The sequence below is a fragment of the Salvelinus sp. IW2-2015 genome, linkage group LG32, assembly GCF_002910315.2.
Source record: "Salvelinus sp. IW2-2015 linkage group LG32, ASM291031v2, whole genome shotgun sequence".
NCBI classification, from domain to species: domain Eukaryota; kingdom Metazoa; phylum Chordata; class Actinopteri; order Salmoniformes; family Salmonidae; genus Salvelinus; species Salvelinus sp. IW2-2015.
The window spans coordinates 23,140,877-23,153,423 of NC_036871.1; the positions used below are offsets into that span (position 1 = coordinate 23,140,877).

At 42.6% G+C, this 12,547-nt stretch overlaps 1 protein-coding gene across 1 annotated transcript in view; it reads left to right on the forward strand.

Moving 5' to 3' along the window:
* The window catches only part of LOC111956913 (contactin-associated protein-like 2), a 94,980-nt gene that overhangs the window by 73,303 nt on the left and 9,130 nt on the right, over positions 1 to 12,547 (forward strand). Inside the window, exons 10-22 of the mRNA XM_023977614.2 lie at positions 130 to 292; positions 2,581 to 2,687; positions 2,931 to 3,050; positions 3,295 to 3,410; positions 3,755 to 3,839; positions 6,381 to 6,537; positions 6,742 to 6,869; positions 7,005 to 7,175; positions 9,417 to 9,635; positions 9,988 to 10,224; positions 10,414 to 10,644; positions 11,051 to 11,184; positions 11,920 to 12,013. Of these exons, the coding sequence (XP_023833382.1) occupies positions 130 to 292; positions 2,581 to 2,687; positions 2,931 to 3,050; positions 3,295 to 3,410; positions 3,755 to 3,839; positions 6,381 to 6,537; positions 6,742 to 6,869; positions 7,005 to 7,175; positions 9,417 to 9,635; positions 9,988 to 10,224; positions 10,414 to 10,644; positions 11,051 to 11,184; positions 11,920 to 12,013 (1,962 nt within the window). The remainder of the gene's footprint in view (positions 1 to 129; positions 293 to 2,580; positions 2,688 to 2,930; positions 3,051 to 3,294; positions 3,411 to 3,754; positions 3,840 to 6,380; positions 6,538 to 6,741; positions 6,870 to 7,004; positions 7,176 to 9,416; positions 9,636 to 9,987; positions 10,225 to 10,413; positions 10,645 to 11,050; positions 11,185 to 11,919; positions 12,014 to 12,547) is intronic.

Below are 12,547 nucleotides of genomic sequence, written 5' to 3' on the forward strand. Positions count from 1 at the left end.
AACACAACACTCAGAATTAATGTTGCTTAATAGTTGTAATGTATCTCTAGAGTTTACTTTTCAAACAGAAAGCTCTGTCTTGATCATATGGTTAACTTTGGATTCTTTCTCCCTCTTGTTCTCATGCAGGCTACTTCCTGCGTACCAACACTCCCCCTGCCCAGCGCTCCTTCCAGGGCTGTATGCAACTGATCCACGTGGACGACCAGCTAGCTGACCTGGTGGCGGTAGAGCAAGGCAACATGGGAACCTTTGAGAATGTCAGCCTGGATATGTGTGCCATCATAGACAGGTAATATTCTATACCATTCCCCAAAGATCTTATTGAGCTTGATAATCTAAGCAGCGTATAAAAACCTACTGTAACATTACCTGAGGGGCTGGTTGCTCATGGGCATGCATTACACAGTCTTTTCATAAAGACGGTAGGTGGCCCATCAAGATCAAGAAAGCATCTCACACAGCGAGAGGCAGGGATCAGAGGATCACACAAGGCTTTCCTAGTGGATGTCTTAGTGTGCAATATCTGTGCTCCTGCTGGTAAATGCCTGTGTACACAAGCACACAGCCAAACAGGCACACATCCCCAATGCAAAACTCATCAAAACAATGAAGTGGAAAAGCTCTGTTGCTTCTCCCGAGATATGGAAATGCAATTTTAGCAAAAGGTTACTCAGTCCGCCTGGAGAATTTGGACATGCGCTTACATTCTTATCAAGATAAGCACATAAAAAGTATTCTCACAGTATGTTGGTTCACTCCAACACATGGTTCTGGTTCATAATTGGAATCTTATCTCTGCTTCTTATTCTCCGTTAGTGATTAGTAGTCAAACTGTAGATCCCGTTATTCCAACCTTTTGTGCTGGAATTGTTAACGACACCCTTTGGAATGTCAGAGGGAGACATTTTCAAGACCGCAGAAAAAGGTTCTGGACGGTCATGCAGATTTGTTTTCAGCTTAACGTCCTTAGTCAAATCAAATGATATTATTGTTCTAGGGACATTTGTGTAATATGTACGTATGATAAATCCATTTATGGCTGAATACTCTTGATGTGTAGTTCATTTGACTGATCTATTATGGCAAAGGTTATCCGATACACCAGATTTTCTCTCCTATTAAATAGGAACGTTCCAACATCATTGCCCTGTGTAAATTTAAAGGATTGTGGTGATGAAATCCTCATTCTAAACTATGCTAGCAGGGGGAGTTCAACTAACTTCAAAGGGAACTACATGTTACCACAGCCCTTTGATCACACCAGCAGGTTTAAGGAGGTCCTGAACTGGAAATGGACTAAGAGAGTACAGTGATACACCCTAACGTTCACCATGAAGTGGTATCAAAAATACATGAAACAAAGGTCACAAACCTCCTCACAGCACCGTGTGTTGACTGATTACTGTCATGACACGGCGACAGCACGGTAACATCCTCTGTTGTCTCACAAAGGTCAACGTATTTCAATTAGATGTCTTCTTGTTGAATTTGATTTGAAGAAGTACCAAATGAATGTATTGTTGTGGTAATTTCCTGTATTACTAAATGAGGAGAGTTTACAAACCACACACAAGTCAGAGTTATATCTAAACTTCATCTTTAATTATATGAGCTTCACCATAGCCCTTTGACTCTCAGATCAATTCAGTGTCTATAAATGATTTCTGAGAGTGCCTATAAGAGAATACAAAGACCTTTTATAGCCAAGATACACCCCTCTCAACTTACATGACGAACCACAGATCTCAGGAACTTCACAAAGGGCCTTTTACTTGAGAGAGGAGTATCCCATAGCCAGATAGCATTAGCTATAAATGATCGTTCAGTTTGGTCTCTAAGACGAGGTTCTAATCTTGTTCTTGGTACTTCATAGTACCAAAACATTACCTCATCCAATGGCATATATCAATTGTCAACTTTAGATACTCCCATCTCAAATACACCCCCTCTTCTCCCCACTCCTGGACAAACTCACTGAGGGGAGTGACTTCTAGGTCATATACTATCTCAAGATTAGTGCAACATCAGAGGGGTAATACAATGGTTCCAGACACTGCCATACTCCTCCCCCCAATGAGAAAAGGAGGGAGTGACTGGCGTACAGACATTGTGGAGCCCTTCACATTGTTTAACAGATACATTCACATATGAAGACAATGTTCAAACCTGACCTCTCCCTTTCTGATATTCCTGCATATTACCAGACATATAAAAGACAAGCCTGACCTCTCCCCTCTCTGGGCCCCAAGTGACTGAGCCCTAGCTGAGAAGGGATAACTGCAACTGCCAACCCTATAGTCCAAAAGGAGACATCCTAATGACAAGTATCTCACATAAGCATATTATATAAATAAAACATCTTGTTTATCTATGTTACCTAACTAATTCTAATTCATTTCCAATTAATTAGTTTTTTAGCGTAAATTATATTTGAAATATGCACTCTATGAAAGTTCTTCCTATGTTGTCCTATCTATTCTCTTCTGACACATCTGTAGTTTCACAAAGGTCAAAGTAGTTAAATTAGAGGTCACGTCTGCTTCTTCTTCATGTGAGAATGATCTCCCCCCCACACAGATGTGTCCCTAACCACTGTGAACATAGAGGCCGCTGCTCTCAGACCTGGGATAGTTTCAGCTGCTCCTGTAACGGGACAGGATACACCGGGGCTACATGCCATACCTGTAGGTATCCTCCCCTTCCTCCTCCTCCTCCTTAGCCTATCAAGACATCTTCATCTATGGTCTGTCATTATTCATACCCTCAGGGACCCATCTGAAATGTCAGTCACATTTTTGCACATCATTCACCTCCCTTACAAATGGGGAAACACCTGGATTTGTAATGATGAATAAGTCATTCTACTGCAATGTCAGCTTCATAATAGATGTGGTTTCCTCTCTCGCGTATGTATTCCTCCTCTCCAGCCGTGTATGAACAGTCCTGTGAGGAATACAAACACCTTGGTAAAACATCTGGCACGTACTGGATCGACCCTGATGGGAGTGGTCCTGTTGGCCCATTCAAAGTCAACTGCAACATGACTGGTAAGAGTACCTCTCAATAAGACTCAAGATGAAAATCAACCTAACCATCTCTGCGTCTGATGATTTTGTCCCATCCCAGCGGGCCAATCATATTAAAATGACATCATTATAACCAGATTACAACCTAATCTGGTATCATTGCAACCAGTTTTGACTGCAGGGATGGCTCTGACCCACATTTAATTATTCACCTGTAAATATTGTACTGGTTTGTTGATGGTGTTGTTGACTGTGTGTGTTGCAGAGGACAAGGTGTGGACGACAGTGAGAAACAACCTGTCTCCCCAGACTTCAGTGACTGGCTCAGACCTGGAGGGGAAGGCTGTGCTGCAGCTCAATTACAACATGTCCACAGAGCAGGTAACCTTATGACCTTATGACATCTTCACCCATTGAATCATTCATGAAGGAACCATCTCAATGGGAAAGAAATCTGTATTTTATCAGTGGGTTTAATGGACCAGGATGAAGCCTAGTTTCGTACAAAAAAACAATACTCAATGGAGAAACTCTATATTTTCAGTCTAGAGAAACCAGCCCTATGTGTATTTTCTATGTATTTTGATGTTACAGCCGAAGACACTAGCTAGCTACGTTGTTTATTAAAGATGTTCTCACTGTATTTTCACTCAGCTCCACTAATATTACTAAATGTTATGCATTCTGCATTGCTTAAACCCTATTTTTTTATCTCCCTACGACAGGTGACAGCCATCACGGGAAGTGCGGAGTACTGTGAACAGCATGTTGCCTACGCCTGCCGAATGTCTCGACTGCTCAATACGCCAGGTAAAGAGAACATTGGTGTTTGTATGTTAATTGTTGTGTACATCTGAGAATATTTTAAGGATCTGTTTCTATTGGACAATACTGTAGTATCCTTTCCAACAAAGACACAGCAATTTAGGCATCTGGAGAGAGAAAATGGCAATAATATGTTATCTTCTCTTTCCCCTTCCCAGTGTTTGTTATTGATGAATGTCCATTTAGGTGTTGCTAAATTGTTTAGCCAATTGTTATTAGCATTATGGCTACACGTGAAGAATACTCTTATCTATTTGATTTGGCAAGTGTTTCACGAGATGTGAAGGCAAGCTGACGTACATTAGACAGCGACAAGCTGACGTACATTAGACAGCTTGTCTCTGTCGTACATTAGACAGCGACAAGCTGGCGTACATTAGACAGCGACACAGCAGTTGTCATCCCTTGTCATTACTCATAGAATTGAGCCAAGCGTTTATTGCAGTGGCTCTGAGGAATACTACCTGTGATAAATGGAACTGGTTTATTCCCTTAAGCCAACCGTAGGGAATATTAAAACTGAAATTCCATGACAGCCACAGAACCTAAAAGCTTGCCAGTTTCTTCCAACAATGTAGTGTTTTATTTTTTACCTTGTTTGATTTTTATCTCATCTGGCGTTATCAAGCAACAGCCCGTTCCCCCTGAGGGTCCATAGAGTTCTGAGCCTGAGGTTTTGTTAGCAGCAGGGTAGCCCCAGCTCCCAGCCTCTAGAGTAGACACTGATTTGTGCATCACTTGGTGTATATGTGCAGCATAACAAGCTTTCATCATGTCCTTTGAATGTGTTAGGATCTGAGACAGGGGCCTGACTGACTGGAGACGTTGACAGATAAAACCCACACATCATTAGTGTTCTGGTGAGCTCTGTACACCTTGCTGCTCGACAGCCGTTTAGCATGGTGAAAGGGAGCGTGTTGGTTGGCAGGATCAGAGAGCTGAAAGAGACAAGGAGTCAGAAATTCCTGGTCAGAGCTGCTGATCGGTGGTAGTACCTCTCCCTCATTTGGTAGTCTTATTGTGTTGTCCCCAGTGGTGCCCATTCATCCAGTATTGAGGAATAGAAGCTTACTTTACCTCCCAGTATCACCGCTGCTGGTTTGTCTCTCTCCCCTTACACAGACGGGAGACACTTGGCCTCCAGGCCCTCAGCTTAGCCTGTTTCCCTTCTCATCACCATAAAGAACCTGAATTATTGATTACTCTATAACCAGGGAATACCCACAACCCCACAATGGTCCATACCGCTCCCCTCAATCTCTCTATCCACCCTCCTCTCTCCATCCACCCCCCTCTCTCTGTCTCTCTCCATCTCCCTCTCTTCACCCCCCCTGCCCTGCATGTGGACCAGTGTGGAACATGGGTACCTTGCAGGGGAACAGCCTGTGTAACAGCCTTTGTTCTCTCCCTAGAGCCTCACCGCCTCACTCTGTGTCCCCTTGGCTTTTACTGAAACATTTTAGCCGATTTCTGAGGCATGTGATGAACAGACCACCCCTGTGGCTAGAAACAGCAGTCCCATTGTCCTTCCACTATTATTTCCCCATTGATGCAAACGTTGCGTTAATATTTCACTGTCAGTGGCTTGATACCGCACCCCTTCAATAATGTACTACCAGCCAATTATTATTTTTCATAAAATTATTATTTSTCATTCACTGGAGGGCAAATTCAGCCAGGTGCTGCTGATAAGTAACAATGACAAGATGGAAAATGGCAAATGAAATTATATTTTCTTGTCTTTCCCAAATTACCGTCGTGTAAACATTGTTTTTTCCCACTGCTTATTGTTAAGCATGCCTGTTGTTTGACTACTTGAAATTCAAAAGCATAATTCACATTGTAAACAGCAATACACAAGAGTTGTTCAGAGATCCCACAGTAGTCCGTATGACTACACAAGCATGGTGGAGTTGTTGAACAAGAACAAATGCCCTGGGGAGTGTTTGTCTTGATAAATGATCTTGTTTGTCCATCTATACAAACAGACATTTCCACTTGATGTGATTCCTCACACCAGTTATTTTCCCGTTCCTTAGAGCAAGTCATTTTTGATTACCTGGAGTGCTGAATAACACTATCGGTCTGTGCTGCTGTTGGTGTGGGGGTGGAACAGGATGAATAGCTGATTAATAGACCACATAGCTTGTCTCAATCAATAAAAAAGTAAATTGTCAAATAGAGTGAAGGAAAATGGATCAGCTGGTTACACTTGTCTAAGGATCTAAACATAGGACTGCACATAACATAAGCAGTATATGACCTCTGACGTATTCATCAATATGCATCAATAGCCTCTTCATCTCAGTTTCAAGGCTATTTGCCATGCGAGTTTGACATCAACAAAGGTAGCATGTTATTGTCTGTGTACCAGTAGAGAAGAGTACATTTAAAAAACTGCTTAGACTATCTATGGTCATTTGTTTACTGTAGATATACACAAATATTGTAGCATGATGCTTATGTATTGAGTATGTTGTTGTTTTGGTATGTTCTGTGCTGATTCATGTTGTTGTTATTTTGCAGAGGGATCTCCATTTACATGGTGGGTTGGCAGGGCCAATGAGAAGCATTTTTACTGGGGTGGTTCAGGCCCAGGGATCCAGAAGTGTGCCTGTGGAATCGAGAGGAACTGCACCGACCCCAAGTACTACTGCAACTGTGACGCTGATCAAACACGGTGGTGAGTGACTGAACAAGACCATAGATTCGATGTTACCGTATTAAAACGTAGTTTTATAATCTAGTTATCCTGAAATGTCATCCATGAAATGAATCAAGACGTAATACATTGTAGCACAAAGCAAATGTTACAATCTTACTGTTGTGCCTTTTGTAGTGAAAATATTCCTCTGTACCTCACATATTTGATTTATTTTTAATTTAGGAGAGAGGACGCTGGTCTTCTGGTGTATAAAGACCATTTGCCTGTGAGTCAGGTGGTGGTTGGTGACACTAATCGTGCTGGCTCTGAGGCTAAATTGACTGTGGGTCCACTGCGTTGTCAAGGAGATGGTGAGTTTGTTATAATTTCCACACCTATGGTAGTATTTTGGGCCATTATTCTCTGCTTTGTATGACTAGAATGCACAATCAGTGATGTGGATAGGCAACACACTGAGTGATTCATGTTTCCTGTCTGTTTCCCAGGTAACTACTGGAACGCAGCATCCTTCAACACGCCTGCATCCTACCTGCACTTCCCTACCTTCCAAGGAGAGACCAGTGCTGACATCTCTTTCTATTTCAAGACTTCCTCCTCTTATGGCGTCTTTCTGGAGAACCTTGGCAACGCTGACTTCATCCGCCTGGAACTAAAAGGTGAGTATACCACTACTCAGTAACAGGTCGATATACACTACCTGMAGACTTATATTATGGATGTGTGTCTGTGCAGTTCCATATCAAAGCTCTGGGTCCACATCTGCAAAAAAGTATCCCATTACAATATATAATGTATAGATGCAGTATAAATTCAGTGGTTTTGGACAGTGTTGGTAAGGCTTATTCACAGTAGATATCGACTTTGACTTTCCACTATGACTTTCCACTATATAAAAAGGATCTTGTCTGTCTTGTGGCCACAAAACAAGAATCTTGTGTTCCTACTAAAAACAAACCCCCAGCCACTAAGCAATTGTCACCTGCCATGTTCCCTGTGAGCTACCATTCAGTTCTTAGTACAGCTCCTCAGTCAACTCTTGGGGACTGTAACAAGATGGTAAATTGAATTTTGGGGGACAAGTGTGTGTGTACTGTAGAGTCTCAGTCTGAGAACATTGTGAAGGTGAAACCTCCCAAGGTACCTCTAGGGCTCTCCATAAAGGCTGCCATCCATCTCATCGATCGCAGTCCATACTTCTCTCAGCTTATATTCAACTTCAGTGCTTTAGAAATCTCCACTTAGAAATGGCTGGAAGTCAGTATTAACTTAAAGTTCACCAGCACAGTGGGAACCCTGTTTGGAAATGGTATTGTTAGATGAAATTGGTTTCCAGTGACATTTAAGCATGATTTGTGAGCTAGTGGGAGAGCAGTTTCCTTCCGCTGGGAAAGATCAATGGTCAGAAATATCTTTGAGCTCCTTCCGTCGCCTCAGAACCCATTGTTATTGTTTCTGACCCTTTTTCTCTGGCAGGTTTGAAGCTTTACTGACGCCATCTTTTGGTGCAATGCGTTGACAATATTTGAGCAGTATTATTAGTGATTCAGTTGCTCTGAAGAAACACGGTCTCTTCTTTGGAGACAGAGACAGACAATATTCTGTAAAAAAAACATTTCATATTTAATATTTTCCCCCCATTTTAATATTCACAAGGTATAGTATTAGTCTGCCAAGGGAAATGGATTTACTAAGCCTCTGGTGAGCTTTTGTATTTTAAACAGTTTTAAACACTTGAGTACTGGTACACATTAGAATTTCTCTTTAGAGCTTGGCACTGGCAGTTGTTTTAATGAGACTTGGCTCCACTCCAAAATTTCTCTGAGCTTCAGAATGTTATCTGCCAGTCCTGCAGGCCAAGCATCTGCTCTGAACAGGTGGATCTATGATTGACAAGGCTCCCCCATGTCATCTCCACAGCTTCAGTACATGCTCTGAATGGAGAACAAATGCAGTCAGACAGCTCCCTTTATTATAGATCTATTGAGTCGGTTGGGAAATAAAATCAAATAATGATTCTCCCAATGTGGTCCAGGGTGAGACCCCTGGTAAGTGGAAAAGAGCTCAATCACAATCGCTGTGAAATCTCATTACTCGATGGCAGCCTGGAGTCTGTGATTTATGTGGATTAAGCAATCGGACAGGGTGTTGGGTGATTAGACTAGTTGTCAGTATGTAACGTACGTCTCTGTAGAATTGGACCCAACAGGGGGTATGATGATACCTGTCAACAGGGTTTCAATAAAGTAAATGATGATAGAGGGGGGAAATGAGAGAACTGTGTCGTTGTGAAAGGGAGAGCTATCTCTCACTGCTCCCTGAAGTATTTGTCTGCGTTACGCATTTTTAAGTGTTAGCTGATAGGTACTTGTCAAATACACATCTAGAAAGTGATCAGTTTTTCAGAGCTGTGAATTATACATAGTGTCATTTCATTTTTATTTTGAAGTCATCATGATTTCAACAAGAATATTTCAAATCATCATGATTTCAACAAGGATATTTCAAATCATCATGATTTCAACAGCAAAGGAAATTATATAACAGTTTCCTTCGCATTCATGGGAAAAGTCAACACTGTATGTAAGCAAACTTTCCATTTCGGTAAAAATGCTTGTTAGCTTTTCAACCACTCCGAAACAGACCAAGGTCTTTCAAATCTCCTGTATAGCACAGGCCTAATCCTTGTTTCAAAAACTACCTCCTTGACACATTTCCACCTCTTAATTCAGTTGTTTCTCACCGAAAATTACTTACTTAGACTCTTACTTACTTATCCTCTTTGTGCCCACCTGCTCATAAGGCAGAAACAAGACCTCTCCACTTCTGACGATCCAAAGCCTGTTTGGCAGCACCCAAAACCTTATCTAACTCCTTGCCCTTTCTCCCCTCCTGCCCAGCTGCCACGGTTGTGTCCTTCTCTTTTGATGTGGGCAACGGTCTGGTGGAGCTGAGTGTGAGGTCGTCCACTCCTCTTAATGATGACCAGTGGCACAGGGTGGTGGCTGAGCGCAATGTGAAGGAAGCTGTGCTGCAGCTGGATGGGCACTACAAGGAGGTTCGCCCTGCACCCCCACAGGGTCACACCCGCCTGGAGCTATACAGCCAGCTCTACGTGGGTAAGATATCCTGCCTACCTGCCTCCCACCACATAGCGTAATGATGATCCGGGTTTATATGTCTATGTGGGTTAGACTACTGCTGCTCAGCTCATGGTGTTATGACCCGACTTATACAGGCTGCACTGTTGGATACAGGCCCACACAGTATTCACATTGCACACAACAACAATGTCAAAAGGTATAAGGATGTCAATTCAACAACTTCAACAACAACAAAAAAACTTGAGTTTAGGATGAGTTTACCTGTTTGTTTGTTTTTTGTTTTTTTACCAGAAGTGTACTTTGTAACATAAGTTGTTGTAAACCAAAATACCTAATACAACTTCTTGTCATAAACGTTATCATTCAGGTGCATCAGGTGGCCAGAGGGGGTTCCTAGGATGTATCCGTGCCCTGAAGATGAACAGTGTGACCCTTGACCTGGAAGAGAGGGCGAAGGTCACCCCAGGGGTTAAGCCTGGCTGCTCTGGCCACTGCACCAGCTATGGGCAGCACTGCAGAAACGGTGGCAAGTGCATGGAGAAATACAACGGTTACTCATGCGACTGCACCTTGACTGCCTATGATGGGCCCTTCTGCACTGAAGGTAAAATACAGTCATGTGAGAGAATAGTAACTCTGAATATGTCCGGGTATTTTTTTTTTCAACTTTACACTGTGGTTCAACTATAACTTTACACGGTGCTTTAGGGAGGCTAATATCGATTCGCTTGTCAATCTCTCAAACTTATGCTGATGTTTTGTTTTGCTGCCAAATGTCTCCTGTGTGTATCAGATGTGGGCGGCTACTTTGAGAGTGGAACACTCGTTCGTTACGACTTCCTTCCCGAGAGGGGCCTTCCAGCCATCAGGGATGTGAAGAGCCTGTCTCCCTTGCTACCCACAGAGGGCAACCTGACCCAGGAGGAGCTAGTGTTCAGCTTCAGCACCTCCAACGCCCCCAGCATCCTGGTCTACATCAGCTCCAGGACCCAGGACTACCTGGCTGTGGTGCTCAGACACAATGGTGAGAGAGAAACTGCTCAAAGGGTTTGAAATGCTTGAAAGAACAAGAGAGCAACCCTGGCCGTCCGTTTATAGGGTTTGAAACGCTTGGAGGGTGAAGTTAATGGCTCGGTCAGCAAAGAACCACAGAATGTACTGTAAATTAGCTCAATAGCTAATTATATAGTGCAACACACAGGTTGGGCATGGTCCCAGGCACATACATATTTCACTGAAAAAGCAGAAAGAGAGAGTGATAGTCAATTTAGTATTTGGCAATGTAAAGCGTCATTTAAAATACAATTTCCACTTGAGTTTGATACTCTTACCATGTTACTAAGCCTATCAGAATATGGACTGACAACCATATGAATTACGATGGTGATGGAACATTAGGACTGACTCTCCATTCCATCTGCCTCTGTCAGGAACACTTCAGATCCGCTACAGCCTGGGAGGCCTGAGGGAGCCGTTCACCATCGACCTGGACCAGCGCAACATGGCCAACGGGCAGCCTCACCACATCAACATCTCCAGGCAGGAGAAGAACATACGGCTGCAGGTAATAATAATGAGAACAGTAATGTGGTTTTATGTCTCTATATAGCACTTTTCAGCTGCAGGTCCAGTATGACCCTAGTGTTCCCCTGTCATAAAGGGTGATCTAACACACAGTGGGATTTGCTGAAGTCATGAAATTCAAAAAAATATGTTTTATTTCCTTTCAGACTACGTTAGGCCGCAGGTAAAAATCATACCAATGATGTAGCTTTATTTAAAGAACAATTTTCATCAAGCAGTTGAAAGGTTGGAGTTTAATGTTCTACTTGTCCCAGGGAGTGCACTGCTCTCAGTGGGAGATTTGCTGACGTCATGAAATACAACAAAATACAACCTTTCCCTGTCCTCTGACTACATTAGGCTGATTGATAGCTACATAGATGAAGCACTTCATTAAGGAGTTGAAAGGTAGGACTCTAGTGCTCTCAGGAGGGGAGGACACCACTCTGTGAGAGTGTGCTGTCCTCTCAGACTGCATTAGGCTGTTGACACACCTGACCCACCTTGTCTGTGGAGATGGTTTTTAGTGCATTGTGCTATTAGCACAGTTTTTTTCTTTGTGTATCTTATTTGGCCAATGAATGATACTGTACACTGGCATCAGCTCGGATTTTCAGAAAGATACTCTCTAAAGTCTACCACTAGGGGGCAGTAATAACAATACAGTACAGCTGAACTGGGTTTATAACTGACTGTAATACATCATGATTCATGACCATATGGTATTATTTTCCAGTTGGATCATTACCCCCCAGTCAGCTACACTCTGCCTGATGACTCTGACACTCAGTTCAACCTGGTCAAGACCATATTCCTGGGGAAAGTCTTTGGTAAGTGCAGATATAATCCATGTATTACTGGAGTGCAAATATAATAAATGCCATCAGAGGTATGTGTACAGATCTCTTAGAATTCGCCCCCTAAGTAATTTTAGGAGTTTGGTTCTGTGTGTTCTGATAAAAAACAGAACCATAATTTGTGTTGCCCATCCGTGGCTAAAAAGTGATGAGTTCTGGTTTAGTCCAGGTGTATTAATATATGTAATGAGGGTATCAATATTGATGGTAAAGGTGATGTTGCCTTGACAGAAAATCATGTGTTGATACGAAGACATGTACATGTATTTAGTGGCCATATTGTCTAGGTCTTAATCTGACTGATGTAGTACACCTCCCCACACCACTCAGAAAAAAGCAGGATAAAACGCCTATATCATAGGACCATCAGGAACCACACCACTGCAGCACACAACACAACAGTATTCTGTAACCAGACGAGGGATGGAATAGGAACTCGAATAATGTGATGTGGCGTGGTGGGAGGGAGCAGTACTGTGTCAGCAGGAGTCAGACACCAGTACACTG